This window comes from Amia ocellicauda, chromosome 8 (genome assembly GCF_036373705.1).
Source record: "Amia ocellicauda isolate fAmiCal2 chromosome 8, fAmiCal2.hap1, whole genome shotgun sequence".
Classification (NCBI taxonomy): Eukaryota; Metazoa; Chordata; class Actinopteri; order Amiiformes; family Amiidae; genus Amia; species Amia ocellicauda.
Window position 1 is genome coordinate 27737953 of NC_089857.1, and position 22520 is coordinate 27760472.

At 38.7% G+C, this 22520-nt stretch overlaps 2 protein-coding genes across 2 annotated transcripts; both read left to right on the forward strand.

Annotated features, from left to right (window-relative positions):
- The first annotated feature begins 2447 nt into the window (after nucleotides 1-2447).
- Nucleotides 2448-6365, forward strand: LOC136754777 (flavin reductase (NADPH)). Its single transcript, XM_066710897.1, has 5 exons — nucleotides 2448-2589; nucleotides 3330-3471; nucleotides 4113-4314; nucleotides 5037-5201; nucleotides 5619-6365. Exons 2-5 carry the CDS (start codon nucleotides 3337-3339, stop codon nucleotides 5774-5776), a joined length of 660 nt encoding a protein of 219 aa, XP_066566994.1. The 5' UTR covers nucleotides 2448-2589; nucleotides 3330-3336; the 3' UTR covers nucleotides 5777-6365.
- Nucleotides 6366-6609: 244 nt separating this feature from the next.
- klhl8 (kelch-like family member 8) lies at nucleotides 6610-21464 on the forward strand. Its single transcript, XM_066710896.1, has 10 exons — nucleotides 6610-7643; nucleotides 10589-10807; nucleotides 11327-11875; nucleotides 12742-12928; nucleotides 13469-13612; nucleotides 14653-14764; nucleotides 15486-15654; nucleotides 17018-17177; nucleotides 17682-17883; nucleotides 18052-21464. The coding sequence occupies exons 1-10, from the start codon at nucleotides 7590-7592 to the stop codon at nucleotides 18173-18175; spliced, it is 1920 nt and encodes a 639-aa protein (XP_066566993.1). The 5' UTR covers nucleotides 6610-7589; the 3' UTR covers nucleotides 18176-21464.
- Nucleotides 21465-22520: the final 1056 nt, after the last annotated feature.

A 22520-nucleotide genomic window follows, 5' to 3' on the forward strand; every position in this document is an offset into this window, starting at 1 on the left:
GCAACGCTGTGAATAAATGGTTAGAAGTAAAACAGGGAATGGTGTATTGTACTGTAGATGTAACTGTAAATTCCCTGTGTAAAGTGCTATGAGATGGACCTCGATCACTATATAAAATGACACTGACTGACTGATCATGATGCTGTTTTTCATTTGTGTTTGTCTCAGTATCAAGCTATTGAAAATTGAAATGTCCTAGCTTATCCCTATAGGGAAATTATATATGTGTAACACTCCTAAAAAAGACAAGGGTGCTACTTAACTGAAATATTTAGTATATCTACTGGAGGAGTTTTCCCTCCAGAAATAGAAAATGGGTTCTTTCAATTACAATTGTTCCAGCTCTATTCTCTAAAATGAAATGAGAAGAATAATTTAAATTTGTGTATGTATATGTGTGTGTGTGTGTGTGTGTGTGTATATATATATATATATATATATATATATATATATATATATATATATATATTAAAACTACATTTAATTTATTTTTGCTTTTCATTCACATTAACTAAAGTGAAACAATTAAGTTACAGTAATTTAGCATTGGGAAGGGTTTTACTAAGCTGAAGCAAAGTGTTTTGTTGTTGTTGTTGTTTGCAGGCACTTATATGATAGTCTATGAGATTCAGAGGACTAAACACCAAAGCACTATATTTGAATTACATTTTGTTATTTAATACATATACCCTTTCCTTCCCCAATTTTTATCAGTCCCTGTCCTGACGACAAACACAAAGAAGAAAGAAGCACAGAAAACATAATGTATAAGATCTACACACTGTGGTGTGTATGGCTGTCTGATCTCACATGCACAAACACCCCTGGGGAGACTATTCGAGGACCATTGTGCAAAACATTAAGTTGAAATAGTTAAAATCTGTAAGTTGGAGCAAAACTTAAGGAAGGTTCTCTTCATAAGCTATTAATCTCAGAGTCTGCACTCCAGTCTCATAAATCCCTTATCATTATACAATCTGTTACTTTGCTATATGTTTTACTGTCATACCTCACCTACCTATGTTTTGTGATTTTTGTGAAACAAAGAAGGATAATACAGAACAACTGTCTCTTTTTCCACCCAACCCTCCCCAACACACCCCTCATTCCATGCCCCCAAAGGTGGGTGATAACCCCCTCTCTCCCAAGCCTACAGAGAACCCCAATAGTTCAGACAAGCAGTAGTTGAGGGTGGATTTAATAAAGTTTTGATATTGTCAGCCGCCTCTGCCCAGCCATGCACAGTCCCCTCCCTATCTCACCTACATTTTTGACAAAATGATAATTACAATTATGAAAACAGATTTAAGCTACCTTCCTTGCAATGTGTTTGCTGCAGGAATATATGTAAAACTTGACCTTCTTTTAGATTTTGTATTTTATATGAGTGTTTTCTTGGTAACGTGACACTAGCAAATCAAATGTAATTATCTGCTTCTCGGAAATGAGTGAGGCTTGGAACAAAAAATAAATTCATGACAAGATCTATGCCAGATTTCTTCCTTTTACACTTTGTTTTTCATCAAACAGATTCCAATAAGGATGTGCACAGCATGAAAAATCAATTGCAGTGTTTTTGAGGGTGTTTACAGTGTTTCACAAGCTGACTTGATGAGTCTTTAGTGGACATATGGAAACTCAGACATACAGTATCTGTAAAGATGCTTTAACAGTGCTTTTACATACTTTTGCTGCATAAAAAGGAGGATAAATCGCTTTACACTTATTGCAAGTATATTCCAATACATCTGCAGATTCTGTTGTATATGATAAATAGCTCTACAGGGTTTCCAGCTGTAGAAAGTCTGTGTGGTTTTATCATATAACATAATGACTCATTAAGAAATAAACTATGTATAAAATCCATCTAAATATTCCTATTTAATATTGTATTTCCATTTTCAAATGAATGATTTTTGTTTATATTGTAAGTAATTTAAAAAAGTCACTTTTTTATCCTACAAAATAATAACCATGACTGGTCCTATATTACTCCACAAAATGACAGTTTTATAAGAATAATATTAAATGTATTTTAATATTGTAATACGGTTGTATATTGTGTTTAAATACTAAACAACACAACACCAGTGCTAAATGCAAAGGAGATTAAAAATCGTGATAATGACACAGTGTTAATTTAATAGCCTCATATGCTTTTATTTATTATAGCTGCATTAGGTAATCAAACTTTGGATCATAAATACCGTAATATTGTAATGTTCAGTCAGTCAGCTTCCAGTGCTAATACCCATTCCCTTCCCTTCCTCCCAGATCTGGTAAATATCTTTTGAAATCAAAATATATCTTATTGTACAGTTTTCCATGAATTTCTGTAGAATGTGTAAATGTTATTGCACATATTATCAATGTGGTGTCTGTTGCATTGAGAGTTATGCAAAGACTAGTGGGCTGCGTCTGGCATGGCACCGCCTTTCTGTCGAGAGGAGAGGCGTATAGGCCGGTGCGGCAGTGCTGCTTTCATAACGTTTATTTTCATGTTCACCCTTGAGATACTACTGTTGCTTTCTGACTCTGGAGTTCCGGGTTGCTAACTGAAAGTACAGTGCATCTTCTAAATAAAAGAATGTAAGTGCACAGACATTTTAATTTACATTTGTATTATATGTGTGATGATCCATTAAACAGCACTGCGAAAGTCAGTGATACATATTGAGACGTATGTCGGTTCATAATGTACGCATTTCTAAACAATATCGGCGAGGCTTGAAAGGTGGATTGACCTTTGAAATTAGTTTTGCACATATTTAAATCAATGCAACTTTGCCTTTACTAGTGCTGGAAAGTGAGTTACAGTGTACATTGTTACAGTTGCTTTTTGTTTAATAACTTCACAAGTCTATTATTATTATTATTATTATTATTATTATTATTACTAGTCTTGATTAATCATTTTGATGTTTAACAAATGTTTGTGTGTGTGTGTAATGCAATGCCACAGTAAAGTAAACATTTATCAAGTTAACCTTAATCGCCAGGACAAATTGTAAACACAAGTATTTGACACAGTAAAGGAAGACATTTCTCAATAACGCACTGTTCTTATAATTTGCATTAAAGTATATGCTTTTGTCATATGATTTGAGTTTTACAGAAACTCTTCAAGGTGTTTAAAAAATGAAAAGCAGCCTGGTACTCGTAGTTCAGAATAGTCACATACCTAAAACAGGGAAACATGAGTCATATAAGTGAGGAAATCAGTAAAGAATGACACCAGAATGCAGAAGAAATTCTTTATTGCTTTAGAAATCACAAAGCATTAAGACTTTGTAGGACAGTACATCATCGTTGCTATCTTTCTTTCCAAGATCAAAGATGAGGCTGGCTGTGCTGGGGGCTACAGGTCAGACTGGACAGCATGTGGTGAACCAGGCTCTGCAGCAAGGCCACATTGTCACTGCTATCGTTCGAACGCCAAGCAAACTCACAGTGCATCACCAGAACCTGAAGGTAAACTGCACCTGTCTGAGTTGTCACACTTTAATGAGCTGCACAGGTGCTGTCCTGGACAAAGGATTTCCCTACATTCTCCTCTGGGATTTGCAGACAGGCTTCAAGTAATTGGCCACTATAGCTGTGGTGTTAGATTGAGATTAGAAGATGATGCACTGTTCTATCTCTGAGGCCTGGTACTCCCACCCCTCACTGAAAAAAGGCCTGTTTCAGTCAGCTAGCATGACTCAACTGCAAATACTGAATCCTTTTAAACACTTGTTGACACTACGGCAGCGACAGTGACATGATTATGGACATCATTCAGTAAACAATGCTTTACTGTGGCAGAACAGAGAAATTCTAGAACATCTCATTTGTGTATTAGACCCCTCATCACATGACCTTCCAACACATACCTATTCTTTTCAATGTCATTTATTTACTTCCCCATTGTAAAAGACCTGGGATGGAATGTTTCTGTCAACTATGTTTTTTGAAGCCACTGTCAAAATATTTTCTTTTGAGGCCCACGGGATTTGTATCAATGCAGAATAAAAAACAGGCCATGTATTGAAGATGCATGAAGATAGCTGTTTTTGATATTTGATTTTGTCATTGCTCTTCAAGTTATCAAATAACAGTCTGAACTGTTCTAGGTGGTGGAGGGCAATATCTTCTCCGAGGAGAGTCTCACACCTCATTTCAAGGGGCAGGATGCTGTCATATCTTGTCTGGGGTTTCCTATGGCGTTTATCTCGGCAGTTACTGGATACACAGACTCAATGAACACTGCATTGAATGCCATGCGGCAGGCAAAGGTCAACCGGCTGATCTCAATGACTTCTTGGTACACTGAACGTAAGTACACCTGTGACACATAGCTGAGATTGACATTGCCAGCAGCTTATCTCTTCTTTAAAGTGGGTATGGTGGACTCAACACCAAAGTTGATGCATACTGCTGTATTTTATTTGGCATCACTTTTTGCATATTGATGCCTACATCCACACTATATGACAACAAAAACATAAACCATAATGCATACAGTCAGTGTATAATAATTTCATGCTCCAAAACATCTGCATGAAGGCACACAGTCAATATCCCAAATCAAATGTGTCAGTGCACTAAGGGCTAGATGTGTTAAGAACAGCCTGTCACAACGCAAAAATATTCCTGTGTACTAAGATAAAATATGTTGATGAAAACATGAGAAAAAAATGAGCTTTGCCACATTTTAAGAAATGTAATTGTGCTTAGACTGACATGCATAGCCTACCACGTTACTCCGGCCTGGTCTTGAGCACATCAAAGATTCACGCCGTCCTTATATGTGCCCAGGCTCTGGTCATATTGAGCTGCAGTTACGTCTGGGTTTTCTTCCTGAGTGCCACCTACATCAATTAAGTGTTATTTATTTGTTAATTGAACCAATTAAACATTGTTCCCAGGTTATGAGTGGGAGCAGGTTTGAAAGAGACTTACAAAAACCTACAGAACTGTGGCCCTAGTATTAAACACCAGTAGATACATTCTTGCTGTATACATTTCTTACTATGTTTTTTCCTTTCTTTTTTTAGCTAATTCTGGTACAAAGTCATCATACCTCATACGCTTCCTCCTTCTCCCCATGATAAGAAGTGTGCTGAGCAATATGTATCAGATGGAAGAAGTTCTGTCTAAGACTCAGGATATTAACTGGACAGTAGTGAGACCACCAGGTCTGAGGAATGAGCCTGCTACAGGTGAGGGAGGTGTACTTTCATGTCAAAGCAAGCAGGTTCTACAGCAGGGATCCAGTTTTTGTTCCAAATGGAGCTCTTAATCTTTATTGATCTGATCTCTAGTAAGGCAGAAGCCTCTCTTCATCACTTTATTCATACAGAATACCCCAATATTTCCATAGGCAATTATATCCCCTAGCCAGATAGGTGTGAAGAAATTGAGGAACATGACTGCACTTGTTCATTGCAAATGCTGACAGCGAGTAATTGTCACACAATGGCAGGTTCGTAGGTACATGGTCTGTTAGGTAATAAGGCTATTTTTACACCCTTTTGCAAAAGTTTCATAGCAAAACCCAAATATATAGAACTTTCTGTGAGGGGTCTGTATTGGTTACTTCTTGACATTTTAACCTCTTTCCTCTTGTTCCTTTCCAGCAAAGGAATTCCTGACTCATGAAGGATACTTTGTGCCTGACGACAGTGGGAATCCAGTGGGAAACTCTGTGGCAAGGGGAGACGTTGCGCGTTTTATGCTCTCTCTTCTCAACAGCAACGCATGGGTCAAGAAAGGAGTGGCCATGACTACCAAGTGAAGGCAGTTCCAGGCTCATGCGGTCTATAGCATTTATTAAATACATGTATTTTAATACCGGGATGTGTAAGGTTTAGAAAGCGAATAGGACATTAGACATGAGTGTCCAGCTCCACTCCCCATGTCCCTTCACAATTGTGTTTTATCAGAGCTCTCAGTTACACCATTTACATACACTTGTATATTTTTGAAAGCCTTAAACTACCTCTGATTTATAGATGAGGTCCATTCTAAATAAAGGACTGTGGTCTGTCATTAATTTTTACTAAAATAAATAATCAATAATGAGTGATATGTACTTCATAATATCAGCAAATTTGACAGTCTGACGCAACATAACAACTGAAGTTCCTGAAGGGGCTGCAACAGGATGAAGGTGTATACTAAGAGAGAAAAAACTCACAATTCAGACATTATATAAACAATGGCTACTACTTTATATTGTAACACTTGAGGGGGAGGAAGTGTGGTTTAGGGTTTGAAATCTTGCAGGCACTACATAACAGGCCCAAATCTACTCAAAGACAGACTAATACATACATTTGTTCCTGTACCAGGAATGTATGTTTCAATAAATGGATATTATTGAATTGTCTTGTGCTATGTTTAGTGGTATTTTACTGATTCGAAGAGAGCTTACTTACACAAATTAAACAACAGTGTGGTGCAATTATGATAGACTTCTAAGAAGAGTGAAATATCACATTTGTACAGAAAATATTAAGACATTGTCAAGAAACAGACATTAAAGTGCAAATGACACACACTTAACTAGATACTAAGAAGCACCATGGGAAGTTATCAGTATTTTCATAGAAAATACTTTAATATCCAAACTATAAATAATACATTTTCTATGTTTTTTGCACATGGTCAAAGATTGACCTTAATTTTCTTAATTGACTTATTCATTTTAACAGTGTAAACAAGGTAATTGTGCATAACATACAGCTCTGGAAAAAATTAAGAGACCACTGCAAAATGATCAGTTTCTCTGGTTTTACTATTTATAGGTATGTTTGGGTAAAATGAACATTTTTGTTTTATTCTATAAACTACTGACAACATTTCTCCCAAATTCCAAATAAAAATATGAATGGAATGGAGTGGCTGCCACACATGTAGAGATGCTGATTTAAGAAAAATCTTCAGTGGTCTCTTAATTCTTTCCAGAGCTGTATATTTGTATTATTATATAAACATAGTTTGGTAAAAGTGGCTGGAGTTTATTTGAAGTAACAAACAGAGGTCTACTCATAGCTCTAGAAAGGTTTACAACACATAGGAAAGTCAGAATATCGAGTCAATAACACTTTGATCACTTGCTCTGTCAGACAGAGAATGTTAACAAGTTAAATATATTGAATATCTGATCTGCAAGGAAAACTGAAACAAAATACAATTTATGTACAACATACAACTACAGATCAGGTTAAGAAACTAGACTATAGATCGAATGACTGTGTTTCGACCCTCATCAGACCCATATTCAGTCTACCTTGCTCACTTGCTATTTGCAACAATGTTTGATTCTGGCATTCTGTATGGCTAAAGAGAACTGGATACAAAATATAGGATTTTCTCACATTCTCCAGTTCATTTATTTTAAAACTGTAACTGTAATGGTCGTTTGAAACGGTCACAGTGAAAGAAAAGGTAGCAGTGTGAAATTTAGAAAGCATATGCATTGATTTCCTCTTTAACGCAGGCATCAGAGAAAGTCCTAAATACTACATTTCCCGGCGTCCCTTGCCGCGTTAACAGGTTCGCAGCGTCGGCACGTCTACGTTTTCGGTGTGCTTGTGTGTGTATATATGTACCTGGTCAATGGAAGGAAATGGGTGATCGCAGCTTGCGAGGGGGATGAGGTAATGCAATATTGTTATTCTTTTAATTGTTGGGTTTTATAACGATGCATGTGAGATAGAAGTATATCTTCTTGACGAATCCATTTTCTGAGGCTATGCTGTGTTTTGAAACTTTCGATAAGGCGACACAATAATGATACGGGGTTATTTCTGTCAGGGAATGACTGAAAACACTGCATAGTCATTTGGGAAATTAAAAACGTAATGCAATGTTGGATTCAGCATGTTCGTAGCACAGATCTTGCAATTTCACTATGAATGTAAATAAAATCGAAAGTGAATGGTTTGAGTGAAATGATCTAGTAGCAGCACACACACAAAAAAGACGAGAAATAATATTCAAATCGGCAGTCCAGTTTTAGATTTGTCAGTTTTTCTAATCTATGTAGTATCCACATACATCTTTGCGTTAGCTACCTCTGTCTGTGATAATGTGCTTAGCTAGGGATGAACTTTTCCTTTCCATACATTTAGGTCAGTATGACTCATGTCCGCAAACAATGGAGAAGCATACGTCATTATTTACCGTGTGAGACACAATGCCAGACTTGCACAAATAATTCAAATACTTGTTTTCATTCTACCAATGTATTAAATGCATTATAAAATCCTGTAAAGCACACTGTTTATTTCATCCATGCACCATCGTGTCAATCAACGCAATTTTAACCTCTGGCGACACGACAGATGACTGGATTGAGTATTTCTTTAAAACCATGAAAAGCTCATGCGTCTCATAAAAGCTGAAGGTTTCAGTGCCATTGAAGACGTGGATGCATGGATGTAAATCTCGTAGTGTCACGTCTTGATGCATGCATGCATGTAAAGGACATTATGATGTAACTAAAAGCTTTTAAACACACGTTTGAGCTTTTATGTGTGTGTTGGAAATCGGATCCAGCATATAACGTGCCTGTTTACTTCATTCCCAAAGGGGTGTTGTGTAGTCTCATTTATAAACCACATTTCCCACCACCCTGCTACAGATTCCAGTCAAGATTGGATCCTTGTTTGGATGCCTTGTTCTTAAGTTTTGCATTATTCTCTGAAAAGGGCTGTAAACAGTGACAGGCTGTGTGACCATGAACTTCATGCACCCTTGGCCAGGATCTTTTGTACTTTTTTTGGTTCTAATCTACTGAAACACACGCTTTACAATGAATGAAATTAACTGTCTAGTGAGGATAGTAATGACTTTCTTGTGTTTTGTAGGTTGTTTCTACTAGAAACAAACTACTGAATTTCTCCTTGCTGCAATCCAGACTTCTGTGTTGATATTGCATATTATCCCCCTGGAAAATATTAATGTCTTGAGTGCATTGACAGTTTATGGGACATATGCATGATTTTAAAATTTTGAATAAGCCATTTAAGTACCATGATGTATACCCATTACATGTTGGTGCCATACTTCAAATTATTGTTCATAAAGCTGTTTCTTTGGAGGGATATTATGTTTGTGAAAGGACTTTACTTAAAGCTAAATGGTTGTATTGGTTTGCTTTTAGGAACAGCACACTGCGTATGGGCTATAAAAGTCTAGTGTTACAGTGCAGTGCATATATGGTAGTAGAATCTCCTTAAATCAAATCTTCCATCGCATAAGAGAACTAGCACTTCTGCTTTTTCTGTTACTTTGGCCTACTGAAGCATATAATGATCTAAGCCAGGATGGGTGTGTTTTAAAATCTACAGTTTCCTCTTTTCAAACACTGTGCAATAATACAACTAATTAGCACCTTTGTCTCTCATTTGGACAAGAAGTGGAAAGTATCAATTTGAACTGGATCATTGTGTTGTTGTATAAACAATTGAGATTATTGTTAAGTGAGATCTTGCACACAAAACATTTGGATGTAAAAAAGAATAATTGAAAAGTAAGGTGTATCACTGAACTGGGCTGCAGTACTTCAGAGTATCTAATTAACCCCATGCTGTGAAGGCTACTGGTACAACAGGTCTTTCTGCTCAAGAGAAACAAATCTGCTTTCCTGTGGGAACCTGTTGAAGCAATTAGACATGACAGTAGTGGGTTGCTATGATGGCAACCATTGAATACCCTTTTATTGTTTATGTGGAATGTCATAGTCACAGCAGTGGCCACCAGTGTTGCTCTTGCCAAAAGTGAAAAGCTTGCCACTCATGGGTTCTACATCCTTAAGAATATGTAGAAAAACAGTGTCTTTAATTTCAGTTTCCTTTTGTTTTCGTGTCTTGGACTGGAACTTGTGTATATGTAGCTAAGAATTAAGATGAACTGAGAAACTCTATTCATATGTTCGCTCTTTTGCAAATCATAGCTGTTTAGGGAATAGGTTGCCATGGTGAATTTTCTACAAGCAGGGTTATCATTGACAATTGAGTATTTTTCATAAAACCCTGTTCCATTTATTTCCACCCTATGAATTGCTATGTCTCTGCATAAAGCATTGTGAATGTAAGAGTGTAAATACATGAAAACCAACACCACAAATACTACTTCTAAATCGTGCAGAGAGAAAAAAAAAATAAAGCATATGAAATGCAACCACGTAGTCTCGATACATTTGCAAAAGGTGGGGAGAAAAAAAGTCCAATTGATACAATGTTTAGTGACTTTTGTACTACACCCTCAACTAGAGAGGATACTCTTTCAGTTCAATAACTTTTTAATTAACATGAAGCTTCATTATACTCGGCAGTTCTAACAGATCTGGCACTGCAGATGTTTCTGTCACCATTAAGTCAACCTTGTCTCCTCCTAGTATCCCTAATGTCTGTCTTCCCCCCCCCCCCCCCCCCTTAAAAAGCAAAACAAAGCTGTGCCATATTAATAAATGGCCATGTCTTACATTATACTAACAACACATTATTTATTCTCAAGTCCTGCTTAGCTCATTGCAGCAGGCGTGTTTTTGGCTGCTTTTTTGGCTGTGTGCCCTCTCACTGCTGAGTTTCCTGTGCAGGTTTGGAGAGCTGTAGCTGCAGTCATGGCGTCAGGGGACATGGTGCCAGAGCATGCCAAGCACAACCAGGCCAAGGAGAAGAGGCAGCCCAAGACCGTTGAGGGAGAATATGAGATTGAAGGGTCGTACATTTTCGAGGCCCACGAGGCCTGGAAAGAGTTCCACAATTCACTGCGGCAGTTCTATGAAGCTGGGGAGCTTTGCGATGTCACACTAAAGGTGGGTGTGAGCGTAAGTGGTGGGGTTAAACATGCATGTGTGATGTTAATTCAAGTAACTGTGTGTGCTGTATATATTTTGGACTACTTGCAAAATAAGTGTTCCAAACCTGAGGGAATAACAATAGAGAACATCTCTGTTGACCGTGAATATTGATTTGGGGAAAGGCTGCAGAGACCAATTGCTTGCTGCACTAGAAACTGCTATGGAATAACGTCTTATTCCTCAGGGCATCTATTTAAAGTATTGCGGCAGACATTAGGAGGATTTGGTAAGCCTATATCCTATGAAATAAATTGTGAATAGCTGTCTCTTGGTGTCTTTTGTTCCAGTTTTGTAAATATGATCTGTACATAGTGTTGCACAAAAGTATACGATTCCCCCCCCCTTGTTATGATGAGCAGTCGGATCCAAAAAACGAAAGCTGGCATTTTGAAACTTGAAGAGTGCCCACGTGTCTTATAATATAAAATTTGTGTGTGCTTTCTTTTCACTGACTGTTCCTCCCTTCCCCCACAGGTTGGTAGCAGACTGATCCCATGCCACAAGCTAGTGCTGGCCTGTGTCATCCCCTACTTCAAGGCTATGTTCCTGTCTGAGATGTCAGAGGCCAAGCAGGAGTTGATCGAGATCCAGGACTTTGACGGGGATGCCATCCAGGATCTGGTGCGCTTTGCCTACTCCTCCAAACTGACTCTGACTGTGGACAATGTGCAGCCGCTGCTCTATGCTGCCTGTATCCTGCAGGTGGAGCTGGTGGCCCGGGCCTGCTGTGAGTACATGAAGGCCCACTTTCACCCCTCCAACTGCCTGGCGGTGCGAGCCTTCGCTGAGAGCCACAACCGAGTGGACCTCATGGACATGGCCGACCGCTACGCCTGTGAGCATTTCCGAGATGTGGTGGAGTGCGAAGACTTCCCCTGCGTGTCCCCCCAGCACCTGCGCACCCTACTCTCCTCCAATGAGCTCAACATCGACTCGGAGGCCCAGGTCTACAGGGCCGCCCTCAAGTGGCTCAACACCAACCCCCAGCACCACACGGTCTGGCTGGATGAGATCCTATCCCAGGTGAGCTTGCTGTACTCTTCCCCCATAATCTAATCTGTAATCTAAATTGGACTCGGAAGCAGAGGGAAAATTTGCCACTGCTTTGTCAACTGCTGTATTTTAAAGTGTTGATTTTATCCATGATTCTTTCAGCATTTTTTACTGATCCATTACCTGTGAGTTATCTGGCCTCTCTGACGGCTACACTACCTCGCAGTGGTCTTCTTGGTTGGCCTGGTCGCTTGTTAGGAGCTCAATAAATCCAGTGTGGATCCTTGATCGCAATTTGCCTCAGTTTACGCGTGATTATTAGAAAATAAATCCAAAATCTACGCAAGTGCACACATTCCCCGATTTTACGTAATGGTTCCATTCTGCAAATCTCTATGTGAATATTTTCTGGCGTAATTTGGAAACCCACTACTTGTGCTTTTTGATTTATATTCTTTTGCAGTATTCTGATCCACCCAGTACTTAATTCTCCTAATGGTCCCTTGCTTAATTACTCTTAATTACCTGCTTTGGAGTTTAGTAAAAACTAAAACTAATTTAATTGACCTGTCGAGTGTATGAATTTAATTGACCCTGTTGGTTACCTTAAGTTTTATGGTGTATTAATGGCTGACTGGGTAATTATCTATGTAATGGGTATATGTCTGGAGACAAAATTTATAGTAGTCCTTTGGTTCCATCTATTTTAGTCTGGGTACATTTTTATTTTGTTTACTTCAGGCAAGGTTATCGCAAGGCATTTTGCATAGATGGAAGTGTAGTGAAGTGTAATGACATGGAATAAGGATGCCCTTATAACGACTTGAATAATGTCCCTGCATAATGGGAATATAAATCAATGGTTCTACATTTTGTCTTGTCTTTGTCTGCGACAGGTACGTCTACCCCTGCTCCCTGTGGAATTCCTCACTGGGACAGTAGCAAAAGACGAGACAATCAGAAGCAACCTAAAATGCAGGGACCTTCTGGATGAGGCCAGAAACTACCACCTTCATCTGAGCAGCCAAGCTGTGCCGGATTTCGAGTATTCTGTGCGTACCACCCCCAGGAAATACACAGCAGGTAGGAGGGCTGTGAGCCAGATTGGGGAAGCGGTGCTCTTGCTGATTCACTGCAGACAATCAAGTTCAGTCTTTCGTTATGCACCATGATCATGAGCTTTTACTGGATGGTTAACATGTTTCATGCAAGTAAAATCAGTACCTACACACAAACCTTGTGCTTGTAAAAATAAATAAGCATGATTACTGTATGAGATGATAATGATTTTCATTAGCTATTCTATAGTGTATAGATCTGAATGTGGTGTCCGATAAATTGTGCAAATTGGCAACAACGAAGCTTTGAACCTTCGTTCGGTAATGTGTTCCAAACCTTCACAGGAAGAAACTGAACCTTCGGACAGCCCTACAAATAATATTTAGATTAAATGCAAACAATTACATTTTCCTCACAATCCTCTGATTTAAAATCTATTACATTGTGTATTAGAATTATAATGTAATTGTAAAGACCCAAGCTTGACATGTACACAACCCTTATGAAGTTACTATTTTGTGGTTGGCTGTGTTGTATAACAAGTTGCTGAATTGTGTCTTGCAGGAGTCCTCTTCTGTGTTGGGGGCAGGGGGGGCTCTGGGGATCCCTTTCGCAGCATTGAGTGTTATTCCATCAGCAAGAACAGCTGGTTCTTCGGGCCGGAGATGAACAGCCGGCGCAGGCATGTGGGAGTCCTCTCCGTGGGAGGTGGGTGGATGTCATGTAGTTGGCACAGAGAATAGGGACGGGGATATTTCGAGGCTGGAATTTGTCTTTAAGTAGATTACTACCTAGCATTTCCTAATCTTCATACCCACAGTCATTTGAAACCACATGTATGTTGATTTTTGTTATTCGATGCATATCGTATTATGTATGCAATGGCCCTGGATTAAGAAGGTGGCAGCTGACCTGCTGAAAATAATGACATTGCTTTATCTAAAGTTTTTTTTGGGGAAGGGTGTGTGCGTGTGCGTGATAACCTCCTCTGGATAAGAGATAATCTACATAATCAACTGGAATATACACTAAATGTGAGTTCATTGACGTTTCATAACCTAGGCTGGTGTTTGGTACTTGCTGTGATTTTGTGTGACTGATAAAGTAGTCTTGATAATTCATAATTTAATAAAGCAGTGTCATGGTTCTAATTGTTTCAAACCAGTGTGTGTATGTGGTTATGATATAGTGCCAGTAGGCAGGAACTTTTTATTTTATTTTTTTTAACTAAGAAATGCAGTGTCCTTGGGAGGGGGGTGGGGCAGAGTTTGTTTTCATAACAAACTGATATTCGTCTGGTTTTATCTAGGTCAGTCAATATAATGTGGCTGTGCACCAAAATATGCCACATTTGTTTTGAAATGTCTTGTTTATATTATGCATTACTAATTAATAAAATATCAGTCTCAATCAATTCCAAAGGGAACACTTCATTCTTCATTCACAACTACATTCTTCATCCCTATTTGATAATGGTGCTCTTGTGCTCTGGCCTGAACAAAGGCTTTGAATCTTTCTGAACTTGGAAATCGCATTGAGTTTCAAACAATCCACTCACAGCCAGAAATGTTAATGAAAATACTTCTTAAGAACTCTATATTGCTTGTGTCTCCAACTGTATTATTCAAATGAGCATTCAGGCACTGTTCTTTTTACTCCTGTTGACTGTTCCCTTGCTTAAAATTAGATGTGTGTAGGAAATTAAAATTCAGTGATGTTATTGTCTGGTAACGTGGTGGTTTTCACAGGTAAAGTGTACGCTGTTGGAGGACATGACGGAAGTGAACATTTGGGCAGCATGGAAATGTTCGATCCCCACACTAACAAATGGATGATGAAGGCTTCAATGAACACAAAGAGGTAATCAAGAGTGAATCGTAATGGAACTGGGTTGCAATAAGATCACTTGCTCATTGAAAAGGCATCAGTTTCCACTCGCATTCTCTTGTTCTGCATGTTTCACATGAGTGCATGCCTTTCTAGGTGAGAGGAGAGAGGGGGCTGTAATGGCTACAGAGTGTGTAGCATGTTACCACAGAGCTGGAGACTCACTGTCTATGTGCTCAGTATCGCTACTTGTTAAGCTTTTTTATAGATGGATTTTATGTAGCTTTAGCAATACTTATAGAACAAAAACTATTTGTACTACCTGATTGTATCTTATTTTTTATAATTCTAAAAAACAGTGCTGGATTTTAAGATTTCTATCAATTTTGTTCTTCACACAAGAATTGGGATGACTTGCAAAAACAGGAGCACAACCACAAGAGTACAGTAGTACTCATGACCATAAAAAAATAGAAAAATAATGTTTTTTTCTCCAAACAAACCATAAAATCCTTGAACTTACTGCAGCTCATTGAGGTCATGATCAAATGGACAAAAATTGTTGAATTAAAAAAAAAACTTTAACTATTGATGACAATTTATCTCCACATCACTAGCTATTATCTTGTGATCATTATTTTTATTTTATTATAAATCTTGTTAAATCAGTTTCTATTCCCAGTCGGTTACTGCCAGTTAACAGAACAGATGCCAATGGAAAGTAACTCCTCTGCTCTCCATACTGTGTCAACAGGCGAGGAATTGCCCTAGCTGCCCTGGGAGGCCCCATCTATGCCATCGGAGGGCTAGATGACAACTCGTGCTTTAACGATGTGGAAAGATATGACATTGAGTCAGACCACTGGCGTGCTGTGGCCCCAATGAACACCCCCAGGGGTGGTGTTGGCTCTGTGTCACTGGGGGTAGGTGTGCTGTATTTTTTGTAATGTGAAAACTAGACTCTATTCCACCAACTTTCCATGAAGTTACACAATTATAGTCCTTTAATTTTTTAGTCGGTGTGTTTAATCTTAATTAGTTGTATAAAGCTTTTTAAGTTAGTTGGTGATGAGTAAGAGCACCATTTAAAGAAAACCAGAACCTGTCTGAAAATTGCAATCTGATTTTGGACTAACCACTAGGGTTTGCTACTGTACTGTACTGTTGTATTTGTTATGGATTTGGATATTTACTTTCTGTGGCTTAAAAAAAAAAAAAAACTATAAAATACGAACTCGTGTGTTCCAAACACACATCATAAATTTAAGTTTATAATTTACTAACATGGCCAATCTGGGTATAAAGTTGGATAACTGTATAGAATTGTAATTGTTACCTCTGTTGACAGTTTGAAAGTGCTTGGATAGGGTTAGGGAATTCTGGGACACTGACCCGACGGATCTTTACATCTCTTTCTGAATTTAAGAGATCAACAGGCAACAAGCGGCTTTAAGGGGTTTCATAATTAGTCGCCACCTTTTTTTGCCATAATGCAAATCCTATGGTTCAGTGTTCTTCAAACCTAGACCTCAAGGGCCAAAATCTATCAAGTTTTATGGGTCTCTATAAATCACCTGCAATAGACCTAGGAAGGGATTCAAATTGGTTCAGTTAAATAACAGCTCGGTGACAATGTAAACCAGAAGTGCTCTTGCCCCTGGACACATGATTTGAATACTGTATTAAAGCTGTATATCCACTTTTTATGTATTGAAAGTTGTAAATAAGAGAAACATCCCCCTATTGATGTTCCTGTGGCATTAATCTTCCCTGTAATGATGGTCCGAAGATTTCTGAAATCAGTTCTGTGAATTGATGGATAGCTACACATTGGAAGAAATAAAACATAGCTATATTTAAATGGGACTCTTTTGAAATGGAATAAGATAGAATTTTGGATGGAAAAAAATCCCACACAATAAATAGTATTATTAATTAATTTATTTTAACTTCAGTATTGTGGAGTACTAAAGGGATGTGTGCTTTGTTGAAATCAAGCACTGACAAATGTGTAAAGATCTGCACTGCTTTACTGTCAATTTACAAAACATACCAATACGAGTGTCTGGCGTAACAATCCGCGTTCTATGAATAAATAATAGTAAAGTTCAGCTTTATCGTGTCTGTGTGCCATAAGAAGAAGAACAACCAGAAAAATGTTTTGAATGTACACTTCAGGTTGGTATTCGTGTAACCATCTGTGATTGAACATAATGTTTTACAATGTTTATGACTGTATGCAAGAAGTCAAGGCTGAGCTTTGCTTTAATCTTTTTATCTCCCTAGAGCTATGTGTACGCAGTGGGAGGCAATGACGGGGTGGCCTCTCTGTCCAGTGTGGAGAGGTATGACCCTCATCTTGACAAGTGGATGGAAGTGAAAGAGATGGGGCAGAGGCGGGCAGGGAATGGAGTCAGTGAGTTGAATGGCTGCCTGTACGTGGTGGGTGAGTACTGTTCTGGAGAAAAAATTGGCTAATGTTAACCACGCCCCAGGTGCTGGATGGGTACTGGTGACTACAATACATCTTTGTACCATGAGTCTGTTGGCCGAACGGGATGCAACACTGACCTGTGCAAGTGTGTTTGGGCCACAACTTGACTACGAAGATAATTGACTGTACTTAGGTGATTCCTCTTCAGTTTTATACTTGCATAGTATCCTCTGAGGTTCTAGACTATGGAGAGACAATGGGGGTGGGAGAGATGGTGCTTTTTGTTACTTGCATGCAGACTCAAACAATAAGACTGAACTGGGAATTGAAAACCCCGAATCAGCCAGGTGAAAAATCAAGGTGGTCAGGAAAACAACAAAGTTATCATGTAATTTATGGGCCCAATTAACACAATGAGGGATAAGTGGTAGAGATTTCTTGTTCTTTGTTATGGTGATCTTCACTGTTGTCATGATTCTCTCCCTCCTTCCCTCTGCGGCCCTGGTGTTGTTGCAGGTGGGTTCGATGACAATTCCCCCCTCAGCTCCGTGGAGCGTTTCGACCCCCGTGCCCACCGTTGGGAGTATGTGGCTGAGCTGACCACTCCGCGGGGCGGGGTAGGGGTAGCCACTCTCATGGGCAAAATCTTCGCCGTCGGGGGCCACAACGGAAACATCTACCTAAATACGGTCGAGGCTTTTGATCCAGTAATGAACAGGTGAGCACTATTGGGCCATGAGTCATGAAAAGTACATCATTTGCTCCAAAATGGGCGCTTTCTTTTTTAGACCTGGTTACTGCAGCACCACTTTCTTTGGTTTTAGTCCCAGGTGAGTTTGTTCAGCTGTATCTTGTTCTCAGAGAGCCATGTGGTTTGTCGCTGCAGGTGGGAGCTGGTGGGGTCGGTGTCGCATTGCCGAGCTGGGGCTGGGGTCGCCGTGTGTGCCTCTCACGTCAGCCAGATACGTGATGTAGGCCAGGGATCCAGCAATGTGGTGGACTGTATGTGATTTCTCCAACCTCCCATTCGCCACCATCTCCCCCTGGACTCTTGAATCTGACTTTTGACACCCCTCTATTCTGGTAGTGCTGACTATGCACTTTGGTTGTCTCCATCCCTGGTCCTACAGAATCCTAGTCTAGCAAGTTTTATAAGTAACCCTTAAGTCATCAATTTCTGAAGGCTTGCAAAAATTGAATTCAGAGCTAGGGGTGTTTTTAGTTAATTCCATTAAAGCAGAGTTCCACCTGAAGGCACACCTACTTGGCTTAAAATGCTGACACCCCCCCCCCCCCCCCCCCCAAGTGCTTGATGCAGTCATTCAATACTTGTAGGAACATATGTAATTGAAACAAATTATAGTTTTTGTTTTTCTCCCCAAATTTCATGGCACATCTGTTCATACCTAATGGGAAATCCTGACTTAGAGCTTATTTGGAACCCCTGACTATTTCCTCAGTCTGTGCTAATTTAGGGTGATGTGTAAAACTAACTGGATCAGGGCTGTCCAGGACCAAGAACTAATGCATATCCAATGTTTTCAATGGTTTCAATGGTTGTTGTGCTGTATGTTGCAAACCTATAAACCCGTACATATATTAAGCTTATTTTATTTCAAAATGCAGTTTGTTCTGTTTTCTGACATATGTACTAACTTGCCTACCATTTTAATTGCAAAAATGTGGGCCTTTTTCCTGTTAATATTTCAAGTTGTAATTTTGTTCCATGCTACCATTTATTTTTTCTTCTCCCCTTTTGCTTCAGAACTTTTGAAGTAGGTCATTTCATTGCATGTGAAATATTAGACTTAAAAGGATATTCAATTATTTGCTGCTGGATAATCTCAATGCCAGTAAGAAATGATTTAATTCATGCCTTTGCATATTTTCATAGACTCAAGATTCATAACTGAACTTCATTATATAGGTCTGGATTAGTTTTTTTTTATACAGCACACAATCCAGGTCTGAAGTAAAGGAAGAACTAGTCTCACTTAATAGATTCATATCCATTGGTTAATTCCTGATAGCTTTTTGCCATTTGGGAGCTGTACATGTAATCAAATTAGTGTTTCACAAACCTATTTTACTGCAGTAATTTTAAAGCTGTACAGGGGAAAAAACATCAGTTTACTGTAATGTTTTGACCAAAAGGTTTTAACTCAATCATTTTGTTAATTGTCGTAACATGTTCAGTATATGAAGACAGAGATCAAGTACAATCCTAGCTGGCCCAGCAGGAGTCATCTCCAGCTTGAATGGAGATACCTCCAACTATCAGTCTGAAAGTATCAACCTCAGTTTGACATGTACCTTGTGGCCTTTTTGCGAATATACAATCTGTGCATTCTGAGATGTGTGAAAGAAAAGGTAAGCAATTGGCGAGTGTGTTGGGACCTTATACACATAATAGTTTTTAGTCTCTGTAAAAGACTGAAATGGTTTGCACTGAAATATTCCCCCTCCCCCACTTGATGTTGCTGCACTTTCAAATTTGGCTTAGTCAGAAAGGTTAAGTAATTTTGGCAAGGCTGGAAGCCTAGTGTGTTTTTTGTTTGTTTTGTTTATTACTCCTCCCCTTTTATACTGACCCTTGTTTTCATTTTTGAAATCCAGCATATTTTATAAGACTACAGTTAAATTAATTAAAAGATTTTGTCTCGTAACATTTTTCAAGCCATCAATGAATTCTGTGTATATTGTTTATTTTGCTTTAGAGATTTGTGTTGTGGTTTTGCACTGTTTTCATTTGATACGTTTCAGGATGGGAATATTTCGTGCCACTTAAATAAAAGTAAGTTTAAATGTGATATTTGGGACTCCCGAAATAATGGGATATGTCAAAAGCCGACATTTGCGATTTCAGTGTTTCTGAATGCCATGTCATAACTTCCTGGATAGAAGAAACGCAGTAGGGGAAAACAACCGACACACCGTATTTGTCTTCCCTGCCGCACCTCCCAAACACCTTACTTATTCATTATTGGCAACCTATAAAAATGCATAAAACAATTATTTTAGGAACTCTGCTAGTTCCTCTTTAAAACATGTTGATATGGTTTTGCTTCTGGTTGTTCATTCATAGTTTTTAATTACCTTTTAAATTCTGAAGAAACCTACATGCATTAAACATTAAACGGGCCTCTCCTTGTGTGCTAAAAGACAGACCGAACATACACATGAAGATAAATAAAAATGTTTTGGCACTATACTAATTAATGATGGCATTAGGTTTCATCTATTCTTTTGAGGAAATAATTTCTGACTGATCCATTTCAAACTAACTAATTTATCATTTTGTATTTGGAGAAGTAAAGGACATTTTTAGGATTGTATTAAGTGTTCTAAGTAAAATGTATACTTTCTTGTGAAGAGACATTTCAAGACATGAATGTTCTTTCCTTTAAAATGGGAACAATCCTTGCAATAAATGCATAGCAGCAATGTTTATAGAATGTTTGGTGAAGGTTTGGTTTAATATTGGTTTAAAAGCTAGATTTGTAGAGTATATTCAGTAGTATTTAGGTGTTCTTGGTATTATTTGAAATGTTTAAAGCTGTATGCATCTGTATTTGGAGAGGGATCTGACACCCCTGATGTAAATGTTGAGTGATTGTGACTTATAGGTGCATTTGAGTATGAAATCACAAGAATAAGATGAGCACAGCTGAGGGCTTCTGTGGGAATGTCTGCATGTTTGACACTGACTTTTGTTATGCCTGTTTAGGACCACTTCTGCGTCTATTCAAGATGAAGGTGTTTTAAAAACTAAATGTAACATCTGCAAAACGTGATTTGAGTGGTAAAACTGTAATATAAACTTGTATTTTACACCTCAAGCTTTGCATGAATATATTTTCATGCTTGACCTTAATTTTGTTCAATAATTTGTTTAATTCACCAGTGTATAAGTTTCACATCTCTGAAGCTTTTTAAGACTGGTAGAAACCTGCTTGGCAGTGGCTGGTTTGAAGCCAGGTGTCACACTACTGCACTGTCACTGTTGCATACAGTATTATTGGTTTTGATTTTTAGTTTTGTTCGATTGTCTTGAAATGTACTCTGCTGCACTATATTTCCTCTGCAATCCATATGAGACTTATCCCAGATATACATTTTTTTTTTAAATAAAACCTGTAAATATACATTGTTTTGAAAGCTCCATTATCTGACCTGTTTTGTATGTATTTGTATATATGACTGGGTTATAACAAGGTATCTTTATATTTAACTAGTTAGAAACCTCAAGCTATATATTGTCAAAATAAAAATAAAGTTGCTCAATGTGCAAACACAAAAGTGCACTTGTTATTTGTATTTTCTTGGAAGATGTGAGTGTAAGTGTTCATATTTTAACAGTATTTGTTCTGGAATGATGGTAAGCTCAATAAAGCTGGTGTGGAGGAAGTCAGACTGTTACTGCAAGTGCTTACATTTGTGGAGGGGGGTATACTATCGTTTGAATTGAATTGTTTCTCCAGTTAAGGCACTGCCGCACAGCAGTAACATTAAGTTTCTGTGCAAGAAAACCTTGATCCCCCGCAATAGTCAAAGCGTACCACTTGGGGACTCCTACTATATCCCCTTTCACACGATGTCAAGTGGTTTGGGTACACTTTCATACTGAGGTGAAACATAGGAGGTACAGTGTGTGTAGTACCTTTTGTCCCTACCTGGGTCAATGCTGGTTGACCCTCCTCCAAAGTTAGGTTGCTTGGCTTCGGACAGGTAACCCCACTTTTTGTACCTGTTTATGTGCTTTAATGAGAACCGGAACAGGGTTGCTAGGAAGTGGGTCATAACCTGGGTTGGTGTGCCAGAATGTGAAAGGGGCTTACAATGGCACAGCTTTCAACCAGTAAGGCCTAGACTATAGAGCCCAGTCTGCACTGTGATCTGAGGTTTTTACCTGCAACAAAGGAAGCCACAGGCAAGGCTTTTTTTTTTCTCTCCTCTCCCCTCCCCCAATTACGAGTATACCGTTAGTCAGCTCCCCCCACTGTTAGGAGTCCTTGCTTTTCTCTCATTCTTCCTGTCAAAGCATCTGTTCTTTATTTTTGGAACTGCAAAACCCAGATTGCCCAAAGCTTGGCTATAGCACCAGTTGTAGGATTTGATGCAGCCAGGACTAATAACTAGCAGTGCACCCAAATCTCTGGGGGCTGTCTTCAAAGGACAAAACTGCCCTCAAATTGCATTTTATACACTACCTTCCATTTATCTCCTTTTATGAAGCCTTATTTGTCTTCTACATCTCGCCAACTATCGCAAGTACATTGTTTTTGATTGGGTAATCTGTTCTTTCCAATAACTGTGATAGGATAAAACATGTAAGGCATCAGAAGGTATTGTTGG

Bases quoted from the DNA above. Each gene is read 5' to 3' on its own strand.
- LOC136754777 (XM_066710897.1), top strand. From the start codon at position 3,337: ATGAGGCTGGCTGTGCTGGGGGCTACAGGTCAGACTGGACAGCATGTG. The intron at 3,472-4,112 runs GTAAACTGCACC...GAACTGTTCTAG, and splicing joins TGCATCACCAGAACCTGAAG to GTGGTGGAGGGCAATATCTT. The intron at 5,202-5,618 runs GTGAGGGAGGTG...GTTCCTTTCCAG, and splicing joins GAGGAATGAGCCTGCTACAG to CAAAGGAATTCCTGACTCAT.
- klhl8 (XM_066710896.1), top strand. From the start codon at position 7,590: ATGTACCTGGTCAATGGAAGGAAATGGGTGATCGCAGCTTGCGAGGGG. The intron at 11,876-12,741 runs GTGAGCTTGCTG...TGTCTGCGACAG, and splicing joins TGGATGAGATCCTATCCCAG to GTACGTCTACCCCTGCTCCC. The intron at 13,613-14,652 runs GTGGGTGGATGT...TGGTTTTCACAG, and splicing joins GGGAGTCCTCTCCGTGGGAG to GTAAAGTGTACGCTGTTGGA.